Source organism: Haliotis rubra, unplaced genomic scaffold (assembly GCF_003918875.1).
Source record: "Haliotis rubra isolate DU_JTF1 unplaced genomic scaffold, ASM391887v1 Scf236, whole genome shotgun sequence".
Classification (NCBI taxonomy): Eukaryota; Metazoa; Mollusca; class Gastropoda; order Lepetellida; family Haliotidae; genus Haliotis; species Haliotis rubra.
The window spans coordinates 68,939-88,442 of record NW_025766403.1 but is presented as its reverse complement, the minus strand read 5'-3'; the positions used below and the strand labels follow the sequence as shown (position 1 = coordinate 88,442).

The 19,504-nt window shown below is 39.7% G+C and overlaps 3 protein-coding genes and 1 long non-coding RNA gene across 4 annotated transcripts; 3 read left to right on the top strand and 1 right to left on the bottom strand.

The window, feature by feature from the left end:
• Positions 1 to 470: 470 nt before the first annotated feature.
• LOC124278404 lies at positions 471 to 2,587 on the bottom strand. The gene is made up of 3 exons (XR_006899080.1): positions 2,358 to 2,587; positions 1,934 to 2,275; positions 471 to 1,638 (listed from the first exon to the last, which is right to left on the bottom strand). It is a non-coding gene; the product is annotated as an uncharacterized LOC124278404 (long non-coding RNA).
• Positions 2,588 to 6,352: 3,765 nt separating this feature from the next.
• Positions 6,353 to 8,158, top strand: LOC124278380. The gene has a single exon (XM_046714095.1). It carries the CDS (start codon positions 6,353 to 6,355, stop codon positions 8,156 to 8,158), a length of 1,806 nt encoding a protein of 601 aa, XP_046570051.1.
• Positions 8,159 to 10,814: 2,656 nt separating this feature from the next.
• On the top strand, positions 10,815 to 11,972 carry LOC124278378. The gene has a single exon (XM_046714094.1). The coding sequence runs from the start codon at positions 10,815 to 10,817 to the stop codon at positions 11,970 to 11,972; it is 1,158 nt and encodes a 385-aa protein (XP_046570050.1).
• Positions 11,973 to 13,482: 1,510 nt separating this feature from the next.
• Positions 13,483 to 14,163, top strand: LOC124278377 (uncharacterized protein F54H12.2-like). Its single transcript, XM_046714093.1, has one exon. It carries the CDS (start codon positions 13,483 to 13,485, stop codon positions 14,161 to 14,163), a length of 681 nt encoding a protein of 226 aa, XP_046570049.1.
• Positions 14,164 to 19,504: the final 5,341 nt, after the last annotated feature.

Sequence of the window (19,504 nt, the reverse complement as noted above, 5' to 3'; positions counted from 1 at the left end):
AAATGTGGTGTGCCTGGAACAAGGAAATCAAGGCAACTAGAATCCTTTAAGTAACCTATTTCACGTTAGCTGGTGAATGTGACGATTATATGATGTAGTTATAAATTATGTAGTGTTTTGTGTAAATCACTAGTGTCGGAATAAAAAGCTAGTAAAACATTTCATTTGTGTGTATGTGTTGTTCCTAGATGTGCGAGTTGTTTGGATGAGCTCGCATTGAAGCAATATGACTGTCATGTCGGTGAACAGATATTATTTGCAAATTATCTCCCCTGGACCATACCTTCAAGATGTTGTTCAGTACCAACTACATCATCTATTTATCTCCTCTCACACCATGATGATTGTGAATAATACAAAATAAAGCTGGCAAAGTTTCTAGCTTACAACAATAAATAATAATAATACTCTTTACAACATCTTGAAGCTTTGGTTCAGGTGACATTTGAAATAAAGACAAAACAATCACAGAGCATTACAAAAACGATTTAATATATAAAAATCAACATATAATAATCACAGCACCTTTGATTTGAACTGAGTCTTGTATAGCATACAGTAAATTACCTCAGTTATATAAAAAACAATTTCCAAAATAAATATCCGCATCACCCTTGATCGTCAAGATTCATTATTATTATTATTATTATAGTTGTGCAATGCACGTGTAAGGTAAAAAAAAATAATAATTTTTTTTTAAAAAACCAAACAAAACAGCAAAACCCAAAGGAACATACATATAATCAAAAATTAAAAAAACATCGTTTCAAAAATTTCAAAAATTACAATCTCCACATCACCCTTGATCGCCAAGATTCGTTATTATTATTATAGTTGACGATATATATGTAAGGTAAAAAAAAACAAAAACCAAAAAAAAACCAAAGGAACATACATATTTTTAAAAAATAAAAAACATCAAAATTTCCAAAATTACAATCACACTCTCCGCATCACCCATGACAGCCAAGATTCGTTATTATTATTATTATTATAGTTGTACGATATACATGTAAGGTAAAACAACAAAACAAACCCAAAAAACAAAACAATAAAATAGACAAAAAATCACATCGTCACTGATCACAGTTACTGAGTAGTCCCGAGTTTTAATGAGTAGTCTAGTCCGAGTTTTAATGAGTAGTCCGAGTTTTAATCCGTCCAAAGTTTCTTTTCCCACTTCATTATACGTCAGTAAAGCGGATTGCTTTCTTTGACCTTGTATAATAGGGTGATCGATGACTTGATCTTGATATTGTCGCATGGCATGTCGAGTGGAAGATGTCTGTGGGGTGGATGAAACACTTGGTGGGGGTAAATGTACTGATACCAGAGTGTGTTCTTGTGCTGCTTCTGCTTGTGGTGCTGGTGGTGGTGGTGGTGATGGTGGTGTATGTCCTTGAGATGTTGAGGGCGACATCAGAATCGTAGATGCTGTAGACGAAAAGGTCTGTAGGGGGATGTGTTCGGCCGAGTGTGAATCAGAAGCAGGTGATGAAAACCTAGAAGTCGATGTCCGCGATGATGTTGGTGGTGAACGACATGCAGTTGTACATCTTTTATGTAACCAAATGAGGACGTGAAGGACCATACTGCAAATGACGAGAATGACGACCGCAATCATCTCCATGAAAATATCTGAAAACATATATCCTAGAATGAATCACAGTGACAAACACATACGCACGTACACATGCGCGCGCGCACGCACACACACACACACACACACACACACACACACACACACACAGAGTTACTGGCAGTATCCTATAGTTTATAACTGTTACATTCATAGAAAATGTTAGATTGTTGATTCGTGATGAGATAAACATGTTAACCATCGACTTACATGTTTTTGGAACACATAACTTAGCAGTATGATAACAGTTAGACAAACAAAATAACAATATTGAGATGGCATATGATAGGTTACCATTGATCTTGTTGACCAAAGTAGATAGCATCGATGACGACGACAATGTTGATGATGATGACGTTTTCGGTAGAGAAGATGGTGCGCCTGTGTTCAACTCTCTTACTATCCCGGTAGGCATGTTGATTGAAGTAGTAGTGGTTGGTAGTCTCTCTGTGTTAGAAGTTGTTGTTCTCCGTGTGACGGTAGCAGCACTGGCAGTAGTGGCAGCACTGGCACTGGTAGTGGTGGGTGTGGTCTTTGGGTTTGTGGTGGTGGTAGCGATCGCTGCTGACACTTTGGTGGGCTTACTGACGGTGGCGGTGGCGGCTGTCAACGATGTCAAGGTGGTTCCAGTGGTGTCTGTATAAGCAGAGGTATATGTGTAAATCCTCCCAGAGTAACCGTGTAAAGAATTCTTCACATTCATTACAATATTACTCACCGTTTCGTCAAAGAATCGTAATATATCCTTCCTTCCTTCAACACGTAAAATACAGAAATTATGATATATTTTCATCAACAATGTCATGGCTGACATTAGCATTTTACTTTATCGTCGCGCAGTTTCATCCATTATTGTAAAGGGTAAGGGAGATAACTCTCTACTAATGATACTTGCATACCGTCAACAACATTTTAATCGAGCAAGTATAATATTCGCATCTATGTACTATTACTTACCGCATGGAATACCGTTGATGATGATAGGGTTTATGGGATCTAACACATCACCGCAAGCTACAGTTCCTCCTGTAATGGATGTTAGTTTTGGGAACAAACTTCCCCTAATTGTCAAGCTGGCATTATCCTCTTCTGGCAGTTCTATTTTCACGATGGTCTTGTACACATATCCTTCTCGATGAAGGTATTGTACGTTTCTGCGCTGACACGATAGAATTAATCCGGAAGGCTTGGTAGTAGGGAATAAATGATGAATAAAAAACCTCAAACCACAAATGTACCTAATAACCTCGTTTGAACAATGGAATGAGGTCATTGATGACGTCATCAGTGTACTTGGTGAGTTGTGTCAACAGTGTATTGTATGGGTATTGTTCTAAAGTCAACAGAGAGCTGAACAGCTGTTGATTCTATTTAATAAAAAAAAGGACAGGAGTTGAATGGGTAATGTTTTCAGGGCACCTGTGTCAATATGGGTGTGGGTTATGGAGTGAATGAGTATTGTTCTCAGGACACCTGTGTCAATATGGGTTTGGCTTATTGTACAACCCATGCACCTGTGTCAATCTAACACAGCTGTGTCCATAGGGTGTGAGATATGAAACTGTATGGTCTTCATTCCACAGACTGTATCTATTTCAATAAAGGGCGGGTCTTCCCGGTTTGAATGGGTATTATATTAGAAGCACCTGTGTCAATAAAACGGCAGAGTTGTGAATTTGAATGGGTAAATAAAAAGAAAAAAGGGCAGGAGTTGAATGGGTATTGTTCTCAGGACACCTGTGTCAATATGGGTGTGGGGTTATGAAGTGAATGAGTATTGTTCTCAAGGCACGTGTGTCAATATGGGTTTGGCTTATTGTACAACCCATGCACCTGTGTCAATCTAACACAGCTGTGTCCATAGGGTGTGAGATATGAAACTGTATGGTCTTCATTCCACAGACTGTATCTATTTAGCCAAATACCATTTATGAATAAAATCACTGTCTATATAAAGCTTTGGATTTATCATCTAAGCCTCACTCAGGTTCCATCCTTACTTGTCTTCAGTTTTACACAGCGATCAAACTTTCTGTTTTCTTGTGTTGGAAATTTTGAGGAATCAGTTTCACTTTAACAAGGTAAGTTTGTGTTTCTTGTTTACATTTATTTCCATATCAGTTTTACATTTAATATCTAAAAAAAAAGAATGTTTTTAGAAGATATTTTGTTTGTTTGTTTGTTACAGAATCATTGTCAACACATTGACACTGTTTGCTAGACAGCTAAGATGAATCTTTTAGAATTAAACAGCATCCAAGATAATTGGACGTATATAATAGAAAATTTGGAAACCTCACTCTTTCTGGATTTCTTGTTCGAAAAAAGAATGTTAACGTTTGCACGTTTTGACGACTTCAGATTGCTTTTAAACCAAAAGAATAGGATTGAAACAAATCGTCAACTTATGCCATTTCTAATGAGACATAGCAATTTCCAACAATTGATAGAGGCGCTAAGGATATCAACCAATGATGAAATAGCCAATAGAATCTGTCACTCCTTCCAAAACTTTCCCCAATAGAAATACAAAAGAGTTATATGAAAGCATTTTTATTTTAACAGTTCTCTATCTTTTATTCTATTTCTCTTTCTGTTATTTGTTTCAGAACACTTACAAACATTATGAATTTTGTTTGCTAGACTAAACGTGAAATGTCTTCTCCATCCAAAATAAATTCATTCACTTGTGAGTTTTGTCAAAAACAGTATAGTAGCAAATATTGTCTTCTTAGACATCAAAAGAACTGTGGTCCATCTTGCACTATATTCACTTGTGAATATTGTTCCAGAATATTTCTTAGGAATGATAATTTAAAGAGACACATGAAAAGCCAACACAATGATTCCCTCTCTAAATATTCTTGTCCCACATGTTCAGAAACCTTTTCCTCTGCCAAAGCCCTCGCAAAACATAAAAGACAAACACATTTTGGAGAACAAAGTGGTGCTGGAGCCAGTAGTAGCAGTAGCAGCAGTAAGAGGAGAAAGAAAAATAATGAAAAATCGTGTTCTAGACAGGCCTTGAAAGGGAATGTGAGAGAATTCGACTTCATCCCAGAGGGTTATGATGGTATTGATCCCTATTACTATCTTGTGAAAATTCAACCCGAAGTCATAGAACACTTGGAGTCGGAAATTGAAAGTAAACGCTCCATAAAGTGGGGCCTTTGCGCTCAATTTATATTTAGTAAAACCAATGCAGATGGCTCAACTTCCTTTACTGAGCCCTACTTCAGATACAAAATGACAGCAGTAACAGAAGGTGACAATTTGGATGAAAAGTATGTGGAAGGCATCAATACCATCATGCAACTGATGGATAATTACGAAGGAGAAAGTTCAAATTTAAACTTTGAGAAGGTATTGAGTGTCAAATTATCTGTGGTCAAATTTCAACCTTTTAACGGAAGTTCATATTTACCCTTACCCTCATCATTAGCGAACAAACGTTGTCTTGTAAACATCAAAAACACAGATGATGACATGTGTTTTGTTTACAGTATTTTGGCTCATCTGTTCCCTGTTGCCTCTAACTTGGTCAGAGAGCAAGTGAGTCACTACAGAGACAAAGTTGTAGAGTTGGATTTGACTGGTTTTGAATTTCCCATGCCTCTCAGGCAAATCTCCAAATTTGAAAAAGCAAACAATCTGAGTATCAATGTGTATGGTGTAGATGAGGATGAGCATCAGGATTGTGTAGTCTTCCCTTTGCGGATTAGTACAGATATGACCCATCTTCCAAAGGAACGTCAGATTGATCTGTTACTCTTAACTCAAGAAGTAGAGGAAGACAACCAGTGTCCATTGTCTCATTATGTATTGATCACAAGTTTACAAGCTTTAGTCAGGAAATCTGACGATCGTCACAGCAAATTCATTTGTCGAAAGTGCTTGTGGACCTTTAGCTCTGAAGAGAGGTTGGTAAAGCATTATCCTTACTGTCATGACAAAGCACAACGAATTAAAATGCCCAAACCAGAGAGAGCTGTTCGGGAATTTGGATTGGGACAGTATTCCAAGATGAATAAGGTCCCTTTTGTTATCTATGCAGATTTTGAGTCTGTATTGACTCCTTTACATGAAAATGAGGGAGAGAGGAAAAGTTGTCACGTCCAAGAGCACATTCCTTGTGGTTACAGTTATCAAATCGTGTGCAGGGAACCCGACCTGTACTCTTTTCCTATTCGAACTTATAGCGGGGAAGATGCCACCAATCATTTCATGACACATCTGTTAGATGATTATGATCAAATCATGGAGATTTTAAACAATCCAGTTCCAATGAAGCTGACTCCTGAGGAGAAAGCAGATTTAGATTCAAAAAACCTTTGCTATCTTTGTGAAAAAGTTGTATCTCCAAATCAGCGGCACATAGATCATGATCATTTGACAGGTCGAGTCAGAGGTCTCTGCCACAATCATTGCAATGTCAATTACAAAGAATCTTCCTTCGTGAATGTGATTTGTCACAATGGTTCGAGGTATGACAACCATTTGATTCTTCAAGCCGCAGAACTGTTCACTGATCGCAAGCTGACTTGCATAGGTCAAAATTCAGAACACTTTATCATGTTTCAAATTGACCATTTGCGTTTTTTGGACAGTTTCAAATTTTTGAATACCAGCTTGCAAACTTTGGCAGAAAATTTGAAAAGCAAAGGTCAAGGAGAGTTTGTCTATTTGACAAAAAACTATCCCCATCATGTGGATATGTTGACTCGAAAACTGCCCTATTGTTACGAATATGTGGACAGCTTTGACAAATTGGAGGAGACAAAATTACCAAGTCGTGATGAGTTTTATTCGTCTTTGTCCGAGGACACTATTTCCAAAGAGGATTACGACTTTGCTCATGACATTTGGATGACTTTCAAAATTTCGTCTGTTAGAGAGTTTATGGAGTTGTACGTTGCGGTCGACACTCTTATTCTGACCGATGTCTTTGAGGCTTTTCGAGACATGTGCTTGAGCTACTACAGGCTCGACCCTTGCCAGTACTTTACTTTACCAGGCATGGCTATGGATGCCTGTCTCTTGATGACAGGCGTGAAACTAGACCTCATGACCGAACCTGACCAGTACAACTTTGTCTCCAATGCCATTAGAGGGGGCGTGGCTAGCATCAATCACAGATATGCCCAAGCCAACAACAAACATATGCATGATTTTGACCCTTCCAAACCAGAATCATACCTGTTGTATTATGACATAAACAATTTGTATGGTGCAGCCATGAGTTGCCCTTTACCACTAGGACAGTTTGAATGGGTAGACGAAACGGAAATAGATAATATTGATTGGTTGAAACTTGACCCTGAAGGTGATGTGGGTTACATTGTGGAGTGTGATTTGGAATATCCACGTCACCTTCATGTCATGCATCAGAGTTTACCTCTCGCACCCACCAAAGAAAGCATACCCTTCGAAGAATTTTCGCCCTATCACAAAGACTTGCTTGCAGAGTTAGGTATGTTAGGAAAAAAGAACGAAAAAAAGCCGGCCACTGGGACCAAACTTTTTTCAACCCTGAAAGATAAACAAAACTATGTCTCTTATTTCGGAACTTTGCAACAGTATCTACAGCTAGGTTTGAAATTGAAAAAAGTACACCGAGTTTTGAAATTTTCTCAATCAAAATGGATGGAGTCATACATCGACTTCAACACGAAGAAACGAAAAGAAGCTACTGACAATTTTTCCAAAGACTTGTTTAAACTCCTGTCAAATGCTGTGTATGGAAAACAATTGCAAAATGTACGAAATTACAAGCAAATTGAACTTATCACGACCGAGGAAAGGTTGAGAAAATACACAGCAAAACCAAATTTTAAAAGTGTCAACATATTTTCTGAAAACTTGGTTGTGGTGAGCATGGAAAGAGTGTCTGTCACTCTGAATCAAAATGTCTCGGTGGGCTTCACTATCCTGGAACACGCTAAAAGACTTCTTTACGATTTTCATTACAATGTAATGCTAAAGGAATACAGCAGCAACCATGTCCGAGTTTGCATGACGGACACCGATAGTCTATTTTATCAGATCTGGTCCCCAGTGGGCGGTTCTCTTCGTGACCCTGAAGACTTTTTGCTTGCTAAATGTCACCTGTTTGACACATCCAACTACCCTCCAGGTCATGACCTTCACTCCATGGATAGACACAAAGCGATAGGTTTGATGAAAAATGAGGTAGGATCAAAACAGATAAGAGAATTTGTGGGACTTCGTGCAAAAAACTACAGCTTCATTTTTGACAAAACTCCAAGTGAAAAGGTGGAAAAATGCACTGCCAAAGGTGTGAAGGAAGCCTTCAAGAAAAAACATCTTCGTCACCAAATGTTCAAAGATTGTCTTTTCAAACGCAAACAAAGTTTTGGCTCTTATCATCAGATTCGTTCTCTTCACAACACCCTTTACACAGACAAAGTGACCAAATTGACCTTAACACCTCAAGATGATAAACGTTATCTCCTCCCGAATGGGTTGGAAAGTCGACCTTACGGTTTTAATCCCCTCTAACATTTGTTTCCCGTCAGAAATTCTTGAAATAAAAATCCTAAAAAACAAATTCTGACTCATATAGTCGTATCATGTGTGTCTAGCAAACAATAATGAGACCATGGATTGAAAACTCCAACGCAACCCATTGGGTCACAACACGTTCCCCAGAAAACGAAAAGAACAAAGAAGGTATTTTCCAATAGTTTGCATCTTGAAAAACCAAAAAAATGCTTTGCATACTCAAATTTTATATATTTAATTTGAATTATCATTTACAGTCTTTTTTCAAATAAAAATTCTCTCCAAATACATAATTGTCACTAAAATTAAAAAATTGTTACCAAAATTTAAAAAATTGTTACCAAAATTTAAAAATTGTTACCAACATTTGAAAATTGTTACCAAAAATTAAAACATTTGCTTTGCATGATCAAAATTTGTAAAACCAAAAGAAAGATGATGGGGGAAAAATGGGACCAAATCAATTTTTTAACATTTATTGTTGTTTTTCTGCTTGTTCTTCACAGGATGAGTCTAAACCAATTCAGATACCGGTATAGGATCACTGGAGTCCATGGCCGTATGATATGACAAGGGAGCAGACTAAGGTCAAGTCAGGGTGCAGCCTACCTGGCAGGAGCTCGATGTTTGCTGGTGGTCCTGAGAGGTCAAGTGAACAGAAGGGTTCCTTCACTACAAGGTCCTTATGTTATATCTACAATAGAAGAAGACATAACATTGCATCAGAGACGTGCTGCCCCCTCAACATCTGTTGCGTCAGCAGAGTCTGCAACATTAGCAACACCTGCAGCACCAATTTCATCTACACCATCAGCAATATCTACAAATGATAACATGCAAAATCCAAATCTATTGTTTTATGGTGTTTTAGAGTCATTCTATCTTGACGAACTTCAAGTCAGGGTTCAGCGATTGTGTAATGAACATTGCTATGGGTGTGAAATTAACCACCCATCTCAAGTGCAACACCAGTGCCTGATGATGGACAATGACGATCGTGTTGACTTTTACTATGATGACGCCCTTATTGAAGTTCCACATGAACTTATTCTTGAAAGAACTGTAAATAAAATGGGGCCAACTGGACTCCCAGTGCCAGATATTGGTCACGATGACATCATTCGTCATCTTCATGAAAGAAGATGCGAACTTGTCTTAAGACTTAAGGCAAAAATGAATGAATGAATGAATGATTGAATTAATGAATTTTTTAAATCAAAGAAGTGCATGCTGGGTTTTTTTTCTGTCTTTTTTATTCCACAAACTATTGCTTATATATTTGTGAATCTATTGTATATGAATAACTTTTGAATGTGTCATATGACTCAAATCATTGCAAAATCACCAATGAGGAGTTGTTGTCCATGATGTCAATGATGATGATGATGATGATGATGATGATGATGATGATGATGATGATGAAAAGAAGAAATGAGTCTAATAAATTGTATAAATCTTATTTTTTATGTTGTTATTTATTTTTAGTAGGAAAAAATGAAGTCTTACATGCAAATAAGCACAGGTAAACACATGACAACTATCTAACACCAATGCAGACAAAAACGGGTTTCTTAAAAACATCCAATGAGAGGACAGTATCCAAATATGGGCCCTTTAAGTGAACATATCCAATCATGTTTGTTGATTTAGAATTCACGTGGTAAAGTCTATTGTCCAATGAATTCAAAACACACATGTTGGTGCAAACTTCATGTTTGCACATACATTCATCATTCAGTCATCTGCGATCAGTCTGAGAAGTTGTGTCAGAAATCATAGCGCAACATGTCTACAAGGTTTGTGAGTTTGTCAATTGCTTACAATTCGACCTTAATGATATCAAGACAGCAGTCATTTGTTCTAGGATTCATCCATCTTATTCCCGTTTTCCATTATAGTTAAGTTTTTATTCTATACGATTTTTTTTTTTAACAGGGAAGAAAAATCTACGTTTTACTCTTGGAAACAAGTCATGAAAATGCCTCACACTCTAAATGAAGCAGTCATTACACAATCTCATGAGTGGTTTCAAAATCGTCAGGAATGTGTGAAAGATGCCAAGAGAAAGTTCCAAGACGACTACAATGTTACCAGACGAGTCATCGTTAAAAAGTCGAGATGGGCACTGTCTGCAGATGAGGTCGCCATGGCAGAGAAAATGAAACTCGTGGAGGACCTTTTGACTCTATGCTATTGCATTCACGTTACAAAGAGAGTGAAACAACTGTCTCGTGAACTTTGCTTTGGATGTATGTTCGATTCCGAAGGCGAACGAGTACACACCTGCAAAATGTCTGAAGAAGAAATGGTGGAGAAGTATTTCAAGATGGCGCTGTCAGATGTGGACGAGGGAGAGGTTCAGGAAAACTGGAGACAGCTGATGTTGGAGGACCCAGTATTGAAAGAAGTGAGAGACTTCAATTTGGTTCCTTATCGGTGCAAGGACTATTGTGATACCCAGTTTAAGACATCCACGTGGGCTGAAGGATTAAAAGTCCGAGTAGTGAAAATGTTGAAATTGCAAATGAGCATGTAAACATAGCTGAAATAAAATTTGAAAATTCAAAACTTAGTTATTCTTGTTGTCTTTCATTTTCAACCATTTTCTTTCTCTATATCTTGATATTATATTTTGGATTTCTGTCATTTAAAAATGAATCCTCATAACAGTAGGATTGGTACTGCTTCCTCTGACAAGGCTTTGGAGGAATATTATTTTAACCCAGAGAAACCAGGGGCTTACTATGGTCCTGCAAAGCTGCGCAATGTGCTCCTAGACAAGGGTGAATCCAAAGCATCCTTACGACGAGTTAACCGTTTTGTCAATAACCAAGATGCCTACAGCTTACATAGACCTCCTGTATATCGCTTCAAAAGGATGAATGTGAGAGTGAATTCTTTAAATGAAATGTTTGACGTGGATTTAGCTGATATGTCTCGGTACACAAAATTCAATGAAAATGTGAGATACTTGTTGGTGACCGTGGACATTCTATCACGATATGCATTCGTACTTCCGCTGGTCAACAAGAGACCTGACACTGTCCTCAAGGCCTTCAAACAAATAATCAAAGAAAGGAAACCTCGAAAAGTGAGAACAGATGCAGGCAGTGAATTCAAAGGAATCTTTAGAGAATTTCTAGAAAAAGAGAACATCACTCACACCATTGCACGCAATGAAAATATCAAAAGCAATTACGTGGAACGATTCAACAGGACATTGAAATCGTTGATCACTCGCTACATGACGCATAATAACACAAAACGCTATGTCAACATTCTTCCCAAATTGGTGTACAACTACAACCATACACTACATTCTTCGTTGCCTGAACTGTCTCCGGCTCAAGTGACCAAAGAGAACCAGGTAAAAGTCTGGGACCATGTCTACCTGAAACCCATAAGGAAGAAAATCAACAGTACCAGCACAAGTATGAACATCAGCAAACCTAAAGCCAAGAGATATCTATTTAAAGTAGGTGATCTGGTTCGCATCTCATATCTGAGAAGACCGTTTAGCACAGTGTTTGACCTCAAGTGGACGGAGGAGCTGTTTAAAGTGGCTAGACGTTACAAGAAACAGGGTTTTGCTCAATACAAACTGAAAGATTTCCACGACGAACCTCTGACAGGATCCTTTTATGCAAATGAGCTAAAGAAAGTCAACAAGGCAGCAGACGTGCTCTGGCAAGTAGAGAAGGTCTTGAAAAGGAAAAAGGTGAAAGGAAAGACCTATGCTTTGGTGCGTTGGCTAGGATGGCCTAAAAAGTATGACTCCTATGTGGATGAAAGCGAACTGAAAGAAGTGTGAAACAACAGACACACAATAGAAAACAAATTGGATCAACAATGGAGAAGTATGTTTTCCTGAAGAGTTCAGACTCCAAATCCACATTCTTTCCAGGGAACACACCCTATCATTTTCGTGTTAAACTCAACCAAAGGTTAACTTTTTCTGGTTTCTGGGTAGTATCTTTAATGGAATTGAACTTTGGACAAGTAGATATGAGTAAGGTCCAACATCCCTATGTGGATGTTTTGTCAAATCTTTGTGATACTTCGTTGGTGGGAGAAACGCAGCTGAGCTTGCTGAGACGCATCGATCTGAGACAGGGTCCTGCCTACAGTTTTGGCACCGAAATGTGCATGCGCGTCAAACTGAAGGAGACGGACAACATCGAACTGTATTTAAGAAGTGACAATCCTGACAGCGCTTCATTCTTGTCTGAGGAGACCTATGCCACACTTCACTTGAGACGATATCCTTTCGCCGAGTGATTTTTAGCATCGTCATGGAAACCCGTCCGCTGTACGTACCCGACTATAGCAAGTTCAAACATTACTTTGACAACAAACACGTGAAGAAAACGTCCAACCTGCTTTACGGGAAAGCCAAAAGGATGGTGATTCCGGTGGTGAGACATCAAGCAGGGCAACAACCTAAGCAGCCCACCACAGAGGTCACCTTGCGCATGACGTCGGAATCACAAAGCGAGGTCGACAGAGCCGGAGCCAAAGACAAGAGAACCAAAGCTATAAAACGCAAGGCCGGAGGAAGGTGCGTCACAACGAAGAAGATTCGTCGAACCGAGAACACTTCCTCCATTGTTCCCACCAAGACTACCAAAGCGCTCAAGTGCACTCCCGTGCGAGAAGACGATATCTTCAGCTAACGAACAGTTGTTTCCCATCGTCATGTCTCTGATAAAGGAAGGTGACTTCGAGGAACTGGTTCCCGAGGCTCTCAACGTATTTACTCTACCGCCCTATCAGTCGTCAGTCCAGAGCCATTACTTTATTCAAAATAGACCGATAAGCCAAATCAACGACACGACCCCGCTGGAGTTTAAAGTGTCCAATTCCGGAGCCGACTACATCGACCTGAAACGCACCCGTCTTCACCTCAAGGTCAAAGTCACTCAAGCCGACGGGGAATACGGACTTGGCTGTGGAGGAAAACGTGGCTCCGGTGAACTTGTTTATGCAGACGTTGTTTTCCCAGGTGTCGGTCTACTTGCAGAACGAGTTGGTGTCGTCGACCAACAACTATTATCCCTATAAGAGTATGATGAAAGCGCTGCTCGGTTACGGTGCAGAAGCCAAACAAACCCAGCTGACCACGCAACTGTTCTACAAGGACTACGCCGAGAGCGACCGCGACCTGGAAAGCAGCAGTGTCACGGGATCCCTCAACAGTGGAATGATGACACGCGCTGGTTTCATAGAGCAAAGCAAAGAACTGACCCTGTGCGGTCCCCTCTTCGAAGACGTCTTCGAAATGAATCGTCACCTGGTCAACGGGGGTGGACATGACCGTGAAAATGTACAGATCGGACCCCAAATTTTGTCTGATGAGCGACGTGACCACCCACCAGTTCAAAGTGCAGCTTTTGGACGCCTACCTTCAAGTGTGCAAAGTCAAGGTCAACCCGGCCCTCCTCATGGCTCATGATTCTCTGTTTAAGACTTCCAACGCGTTGTATCCCTATGTCAAAAGCGAGGTCAAGGTCACCAGCATTCCGAGCACGGAGCAAAGTCACACCATCGACAACCTCTCGAGTCCCGTGGCCAGCAGGTACATCGTCGGACTGGTGGAAAGTGCCAGCCTGAACGGCAGCTACACCGGCAATCCGTTCAACTTCAAATCGTCCATGGTGAAAAAGATCACCCTCTACGTCAACGGAGGCAGTGTTCCTGGTCAGCCAAGCCGAGCGGACGATGTCGCCACCTATGTAAGCATGTTGGACGGTATGAACGTGTGGAACCAAGACAAAGGAAACGCAATCACCAGGACGGAATTTCTCTTGGGAAATGCCCTGTTCGTCTTTGACCTGGACAAGATTTGTGTCGATTCGGAGTATCTCAACTTGGTGAAGACCGGAGACGTGAGACTGGAGCTGGAGTTCAAATCGGCTCTTTCATCAACGCTGAGCTGCATCGTCTTGACTCAGAGAAACTCTCTCATCGAGATTGATCAAGCCCGCAACGTCTTCGTCAAGTAACTGGAAAGCAGTAGCTAAGTACTTTAAGATCTTTAGATGAAGGCATCCGAGCTATGGTGCGCTGTGCAATGCGATCCCACCTTACGGAGACACGTGTTGGGCGTGTACGCCAAAAATAACTTACCATCCTCTATCCCGTGGAGTCTGCGCGCTCGAGGCGTGGGTTTCGTCGTCAACACGGAGCCGAGGCAAAAGCGAGGACGTCACTGGATCGCCATGGTCATCGAAGGGAATAATGCAGAACTTTTTGACAGTCTCGCGGAACCAGTGATTACTGACTTTCATCAATATCTAAAATCACACGTGGCTTCTTACACACACAACGGTCAACGATTGCAATCCATTGATTCGGACATTTGTGGCTTGTATTGCTTGTATTATTTATTGCACAAGTTCAAAGACAACTTAAGTTTGAACGAGATTGTCCATCATTTTAATCCTCATGACTTGCTGTGGAATGATGATTTTATATCGAAAAAAATGTGTCGCTATTTCAAATATTGTACTCATTGTAGATCCCTATCTACTAATGCCTGCTCTTCTTAGCTTCAATGTAAAGAAAATATGTTTTATTCATGTAGTTATATTAATATTATAAATATCCATGCACTATTCTCTGACATACCATTTAGATGTATACCCTTCTGGTTATGAACTTTATGCAGAAGAAAAGTGATAAATAAAAAGAAAATGTAGAAAAGTCTTTCGTGTGTTTTTTGTTTCACAACTTTATAGATAGTGATGGTTGTTCTTTGTAATTTTTTTAAGCTTTGAATAGAACACAATGTTCAAGATAAAAACCAAACACACACACACACACACACACACACACACACACACACACACACAACAATTAAAACTAATTAAGACAACTCCTTTTTGTTTGTTTTTGGTTTACAAATTTTGAAGAATGAAAACAAATTTTGAAAAATGAAAACAAATTTGTGAATTTGGAAAACAAGTTTTATTTCTTGACAACAATTTTTTTTCTGCTTACAGTTTTTTTAAAAATGGATTATGATCAATTCAAATGAGTGAAACAAATTTTTGAAGAATGAAAACAAATTTTGAAAAAATGAAAACAAAATTGTGAATTTGGAAAACAAGTTTTATTTCTTGACAGCAATTTTTTTTCTGTCTACTGTTTTTTAAAAACTGGAATAATGATCCGTTGAACTTTGGTGAACATTTTCTATTGACGTGCAATTTGAAAATTTTGGTATCAGATTTTTATTTTTTGGATAACAATTTTTTTTTTTCTCTCCCCAAAATGAAATTAATACTTAAAAAAAAAAAAAAAAAAAAAAAAAAAAGGAGGAGGAGTGTGTATATTTTATTCACTTTTTAAACGTTCAACGATTCAACAATTCAACAATTTCTAGTCTAAATAAACTTAAAAAAGAACAAACTTTCATAATTCAGTGAAAATGAAATTTTATTTCACATTTTTTTTAATTCATGGGGACATAGTCCTCGTTGTCTGACAATGGAATTGGCGAGGGGTGAGGGGCCAACAATGTTGGGGTGGCGGTGGTGGTGGTGGTGTTGGCGGGGGTGGTGGTGGTGTTGGTGTTGGCGGGGGTGGTAGGATACCACATCACATCATCGCTGCTAGCATCGGTGAAGACTCTTCTCCTCGGCGGCAGGGGAGGAGGGCGCGCCTTGAGCCTTCGCACGTCGCTCTCCACCCGGTCCATACGAACTTCATATGAGCAGTGCCGCGGGCATTCGATTTGACTGAAAATGCTTCGCAGATCTCGCGAAACACCATCAAGTCTGTCCTCACATCTTTGCAACCTTTCATTTATTTCATCCCTGTCTTCCTTACTTCTCCCCCAGCATTGACCCATTCTCTTCTTATCTTCGATTCCGCTTTCGTCAAAATGTGTTGTGGTCAAAGGGAGATAACTTTCAAGAGAAGATGAAAGCGAGCAAGTGAGAGACCGCTAGAGGCGCGTTTCGAAAGCATGTACCACTATTTCAAATATTGCACTAACAGTACAACGCTACTCAGCATCTGCTCTTATCTTCAATGTTAGTTGACATACACATATTAACTGTATTTACTCATAACCTATTTATTTTTATATTCTTTAGCCTACTTTTGCTGTTGTATTGTTCTTCGTAATTTTTAAAGCTTTGATTTGAATACCATGTACTAGAAAAAAAAAAAAAAGGAAACATGAAATAATTTTAGAAAATGTAGAAAACTCCTTTGTTTTGTTTGTTTGTTTCTGTTTATACAAATTTTGTACAAAGAAAACATATTTGTGAATTTTAAAACAAATTTTACTCTTTGACAACAAGTTTTTATCTCTGTCCACAGTTATTTTAAATGGTTAATGATTAATTCAAGACAGATTTTTTTAAAAAGGGTGAGGAGACAAGACCGCTAGTGACGTCAAGCTTAATCATTGATCTTCTCACTGTATAAATTCACTCCCTTGAAGGAAGTCAGATTCATTCTTTGAGACAAAGCCGAGAGTGTAGGCAGGCTACGATGGGGGATACCAAGTGTCTTTTGCCTTTTAAAACACCAACTACGATTTCGATTGTGGGCGGGTCCTCCAGTGGTAAGACGAGATGGTCAGCCACATTGCTGAAAGAGGCGAAATTCATGTTTGAACCACCACCCCAACTCATAATCTTCTGCTTTGTAGTGTACCAACCGGAAGTGTACGGAGATTTAGAAAAAAACTGTCCCCAACATTCGCTTTCAAGATACGCTTCCCACGGAGGAGGAACTGAGGTCGTATGCTTTGGAATCTGACAACAGGTGCTTACTGGTGCTCGACGATTACATGCAAGAAGTGTGCAAGAATCAGGTGTATTTAAATCTTTACACTACGCTGTCGCACCATCTCGGTATTTCAGTCATCAACATCCAGCAGTCGGCCTACCCAAAGGGCGAATGCAACAGAACAATTTCCCTGAATACGCATCATTTCGTTTTGATGTCCAACCCAAGGTCCGCTCACGAATATAAAATTTTGGCATCGCAGATATTTCCAGACAGGCAAAATATTTTGCAGAGGCATTTCGAGATGCAGTAGCCGAGCGAAAATATGGTTACCTCGTCGTGGATGCATCTCCACATGCCGACGAACATTACGGACGACTACGCACTAATATATTTCCAGGGGACAACAAGGCATGCACTGTGTACTTGCCTAAATAGTTCTAAACAGTCGATAGACGTTGACACCAATCAGTTGTGCGCTGACCGTGCAATGGATAAGAAGCAATACTCCTGGCTCGTAGTAGCTAACCCACCTGGAGGAGAAGCAGAGGTGACATTGCTTCAGTGTGAGACCTGGTTTGCCAGCGAATCGCAGGCATTTGACAATCTCAAACATCACATAGAAAGCAGGGGAATCGACATTCCAGACCGCTGGGGAAGCCCCAAGCACTTTGTCGTTGTTCGTAAAGAAATTCATCTGTGACAATCTGTCCCTGGATCTCTTCATTGCATCTGACTAGTAAAAAGACATTATGACAGCAGACCTCCTGAGGAAGCAGAGGACATTTCTCTATTCACTGGAGGACGTGAACACCAAACAAAGAAAGGCCTTGCTGGCTCATCTCTCGGGTGAACAATTCAAGGCGATTATCACCTTGATCTACAACATATTGAGGGGAAACATTCCCCTCTCTGACTCTGACAAAATACGATTGCAAAGACACAAGAATCTCATTCGGACATTGGGAAGCAAGAAGGTAGGGGCTCGTGAAAAACGGAGGCTGTTAGTCACACACCACAACGTCCTACGTACGTGCATTAGAGCATTGCTCGAGCAAGACAGACGCAATCATGAGCAAGCCTATGGTTCTGCTGTCCAGAGAGACCTATCAGAGACTGATGTCAGATCAAGAGTCGCCCTCGACGACAGAGAGGACACAGACTCAGACACAGACGGCGACGACGATGAAAGCACCACCAGCTCGCTCGACAGTGACAGAGAAGAACGAGGAGACGATACAGAATGATGTCATGTCCTCCACGGACGAAGGAACAGAGAAATCAAATGGTGACATCAGCAGCAAAAGTGACTACTTTCTCCTTCGTGTTCCTGATCAACTCCTGAAAGACATTGCTTCTGCAAAAACTGTAGGAAAGTTAATGAGATTGTGGCTATTTCTCAAACAGAACATTGAGTCAAATAACCTCAAAGTGAATCAAGATTTGGAATTTGTGTCAGCGGATGGACAATGGGTGAAACACGCAAACCTTGTGAAACTGATTCGCTTCATGATTCTCAATCCTGCCAGGTCAAAGAGTCCTATCGGATTCACTGAATTTCGCAAAGTGTTGCGCAGTCTACGCATGCCTAAACATTTCATCAGAAGGACCAATGAACGCAACCCAAGCAGCGACAAGAGCACCAGTGGCAAAACGGTGTATAAAAGACTGCATGTGAAGAGTAAAGCGGGTCGCGGAGTTCCTGGAAAAACTAACTTTAATAAACAATTGGAAATATTCTAAAATATCATAACTCTAAGATGCATCGTTGTACTCTTTCAAGCTTTGAGGGGGGAAAAAAAGCAATCATGAAATAAAAAATAACTTAAGCAATGAAAATAGACTTTTTGTTTTGTTTTTGTTTTGTTTTCTTCTGTTGTATTTAGTTGTTGCTGTAATTGTTAACAGTGATAACATCGAACATATGTTGAGTGAAAATTCTAAATTGTAAATGTTGAATTTAGTTGTGATGAGCCTCACTGCTCCCAGTGAGTCAATGAGTGATAACATCGTGCACAGGTTAAAATACTGAATTGCGAATGTTGAATTTAGTGGTGAAGAGCCTCACTACTCCCAGTGAGTAAACGCTTTTGAGCTTTTGACTGATACATAAAGTAAATATTACGTCGTATGGAGAATGGGAAAAATCAATGCCTCACCATTACAAAGATGTTATTTTAAATATTATGCCAACCAAGCGACACTACTCAAAAGACAAGTCTTGACAATTGAGTAAAATATTAAATTTTAAAAAAAGTCAGTGGTGGAGAGCCTCATTGCTTTCTGGTAACATTCAGTCAGTAAGGGAATTCGGGTGGAAATACACTAACATGGCGTTGAGAAGACTATTTTTCAACTTGTACAAAGTTGGGAAAATCCTTGATTCACTCTTTGTGAACATATACACATCTAAGTACCGTTTGTGCATCGATAGCGCACTTACTGGTGAAGGAACTGTTCCCAACCGCTTGTGTACAGCACGCCAAAACGTAGCAGGCGAGAGAGATCGCACCCTTTCAGACCCTACTTAACATGTATGGATGCGTTTGAGCGATTGTTTCTTGTTTTCGGGTTACGTAAAATGCACTGGAAACTCACAGT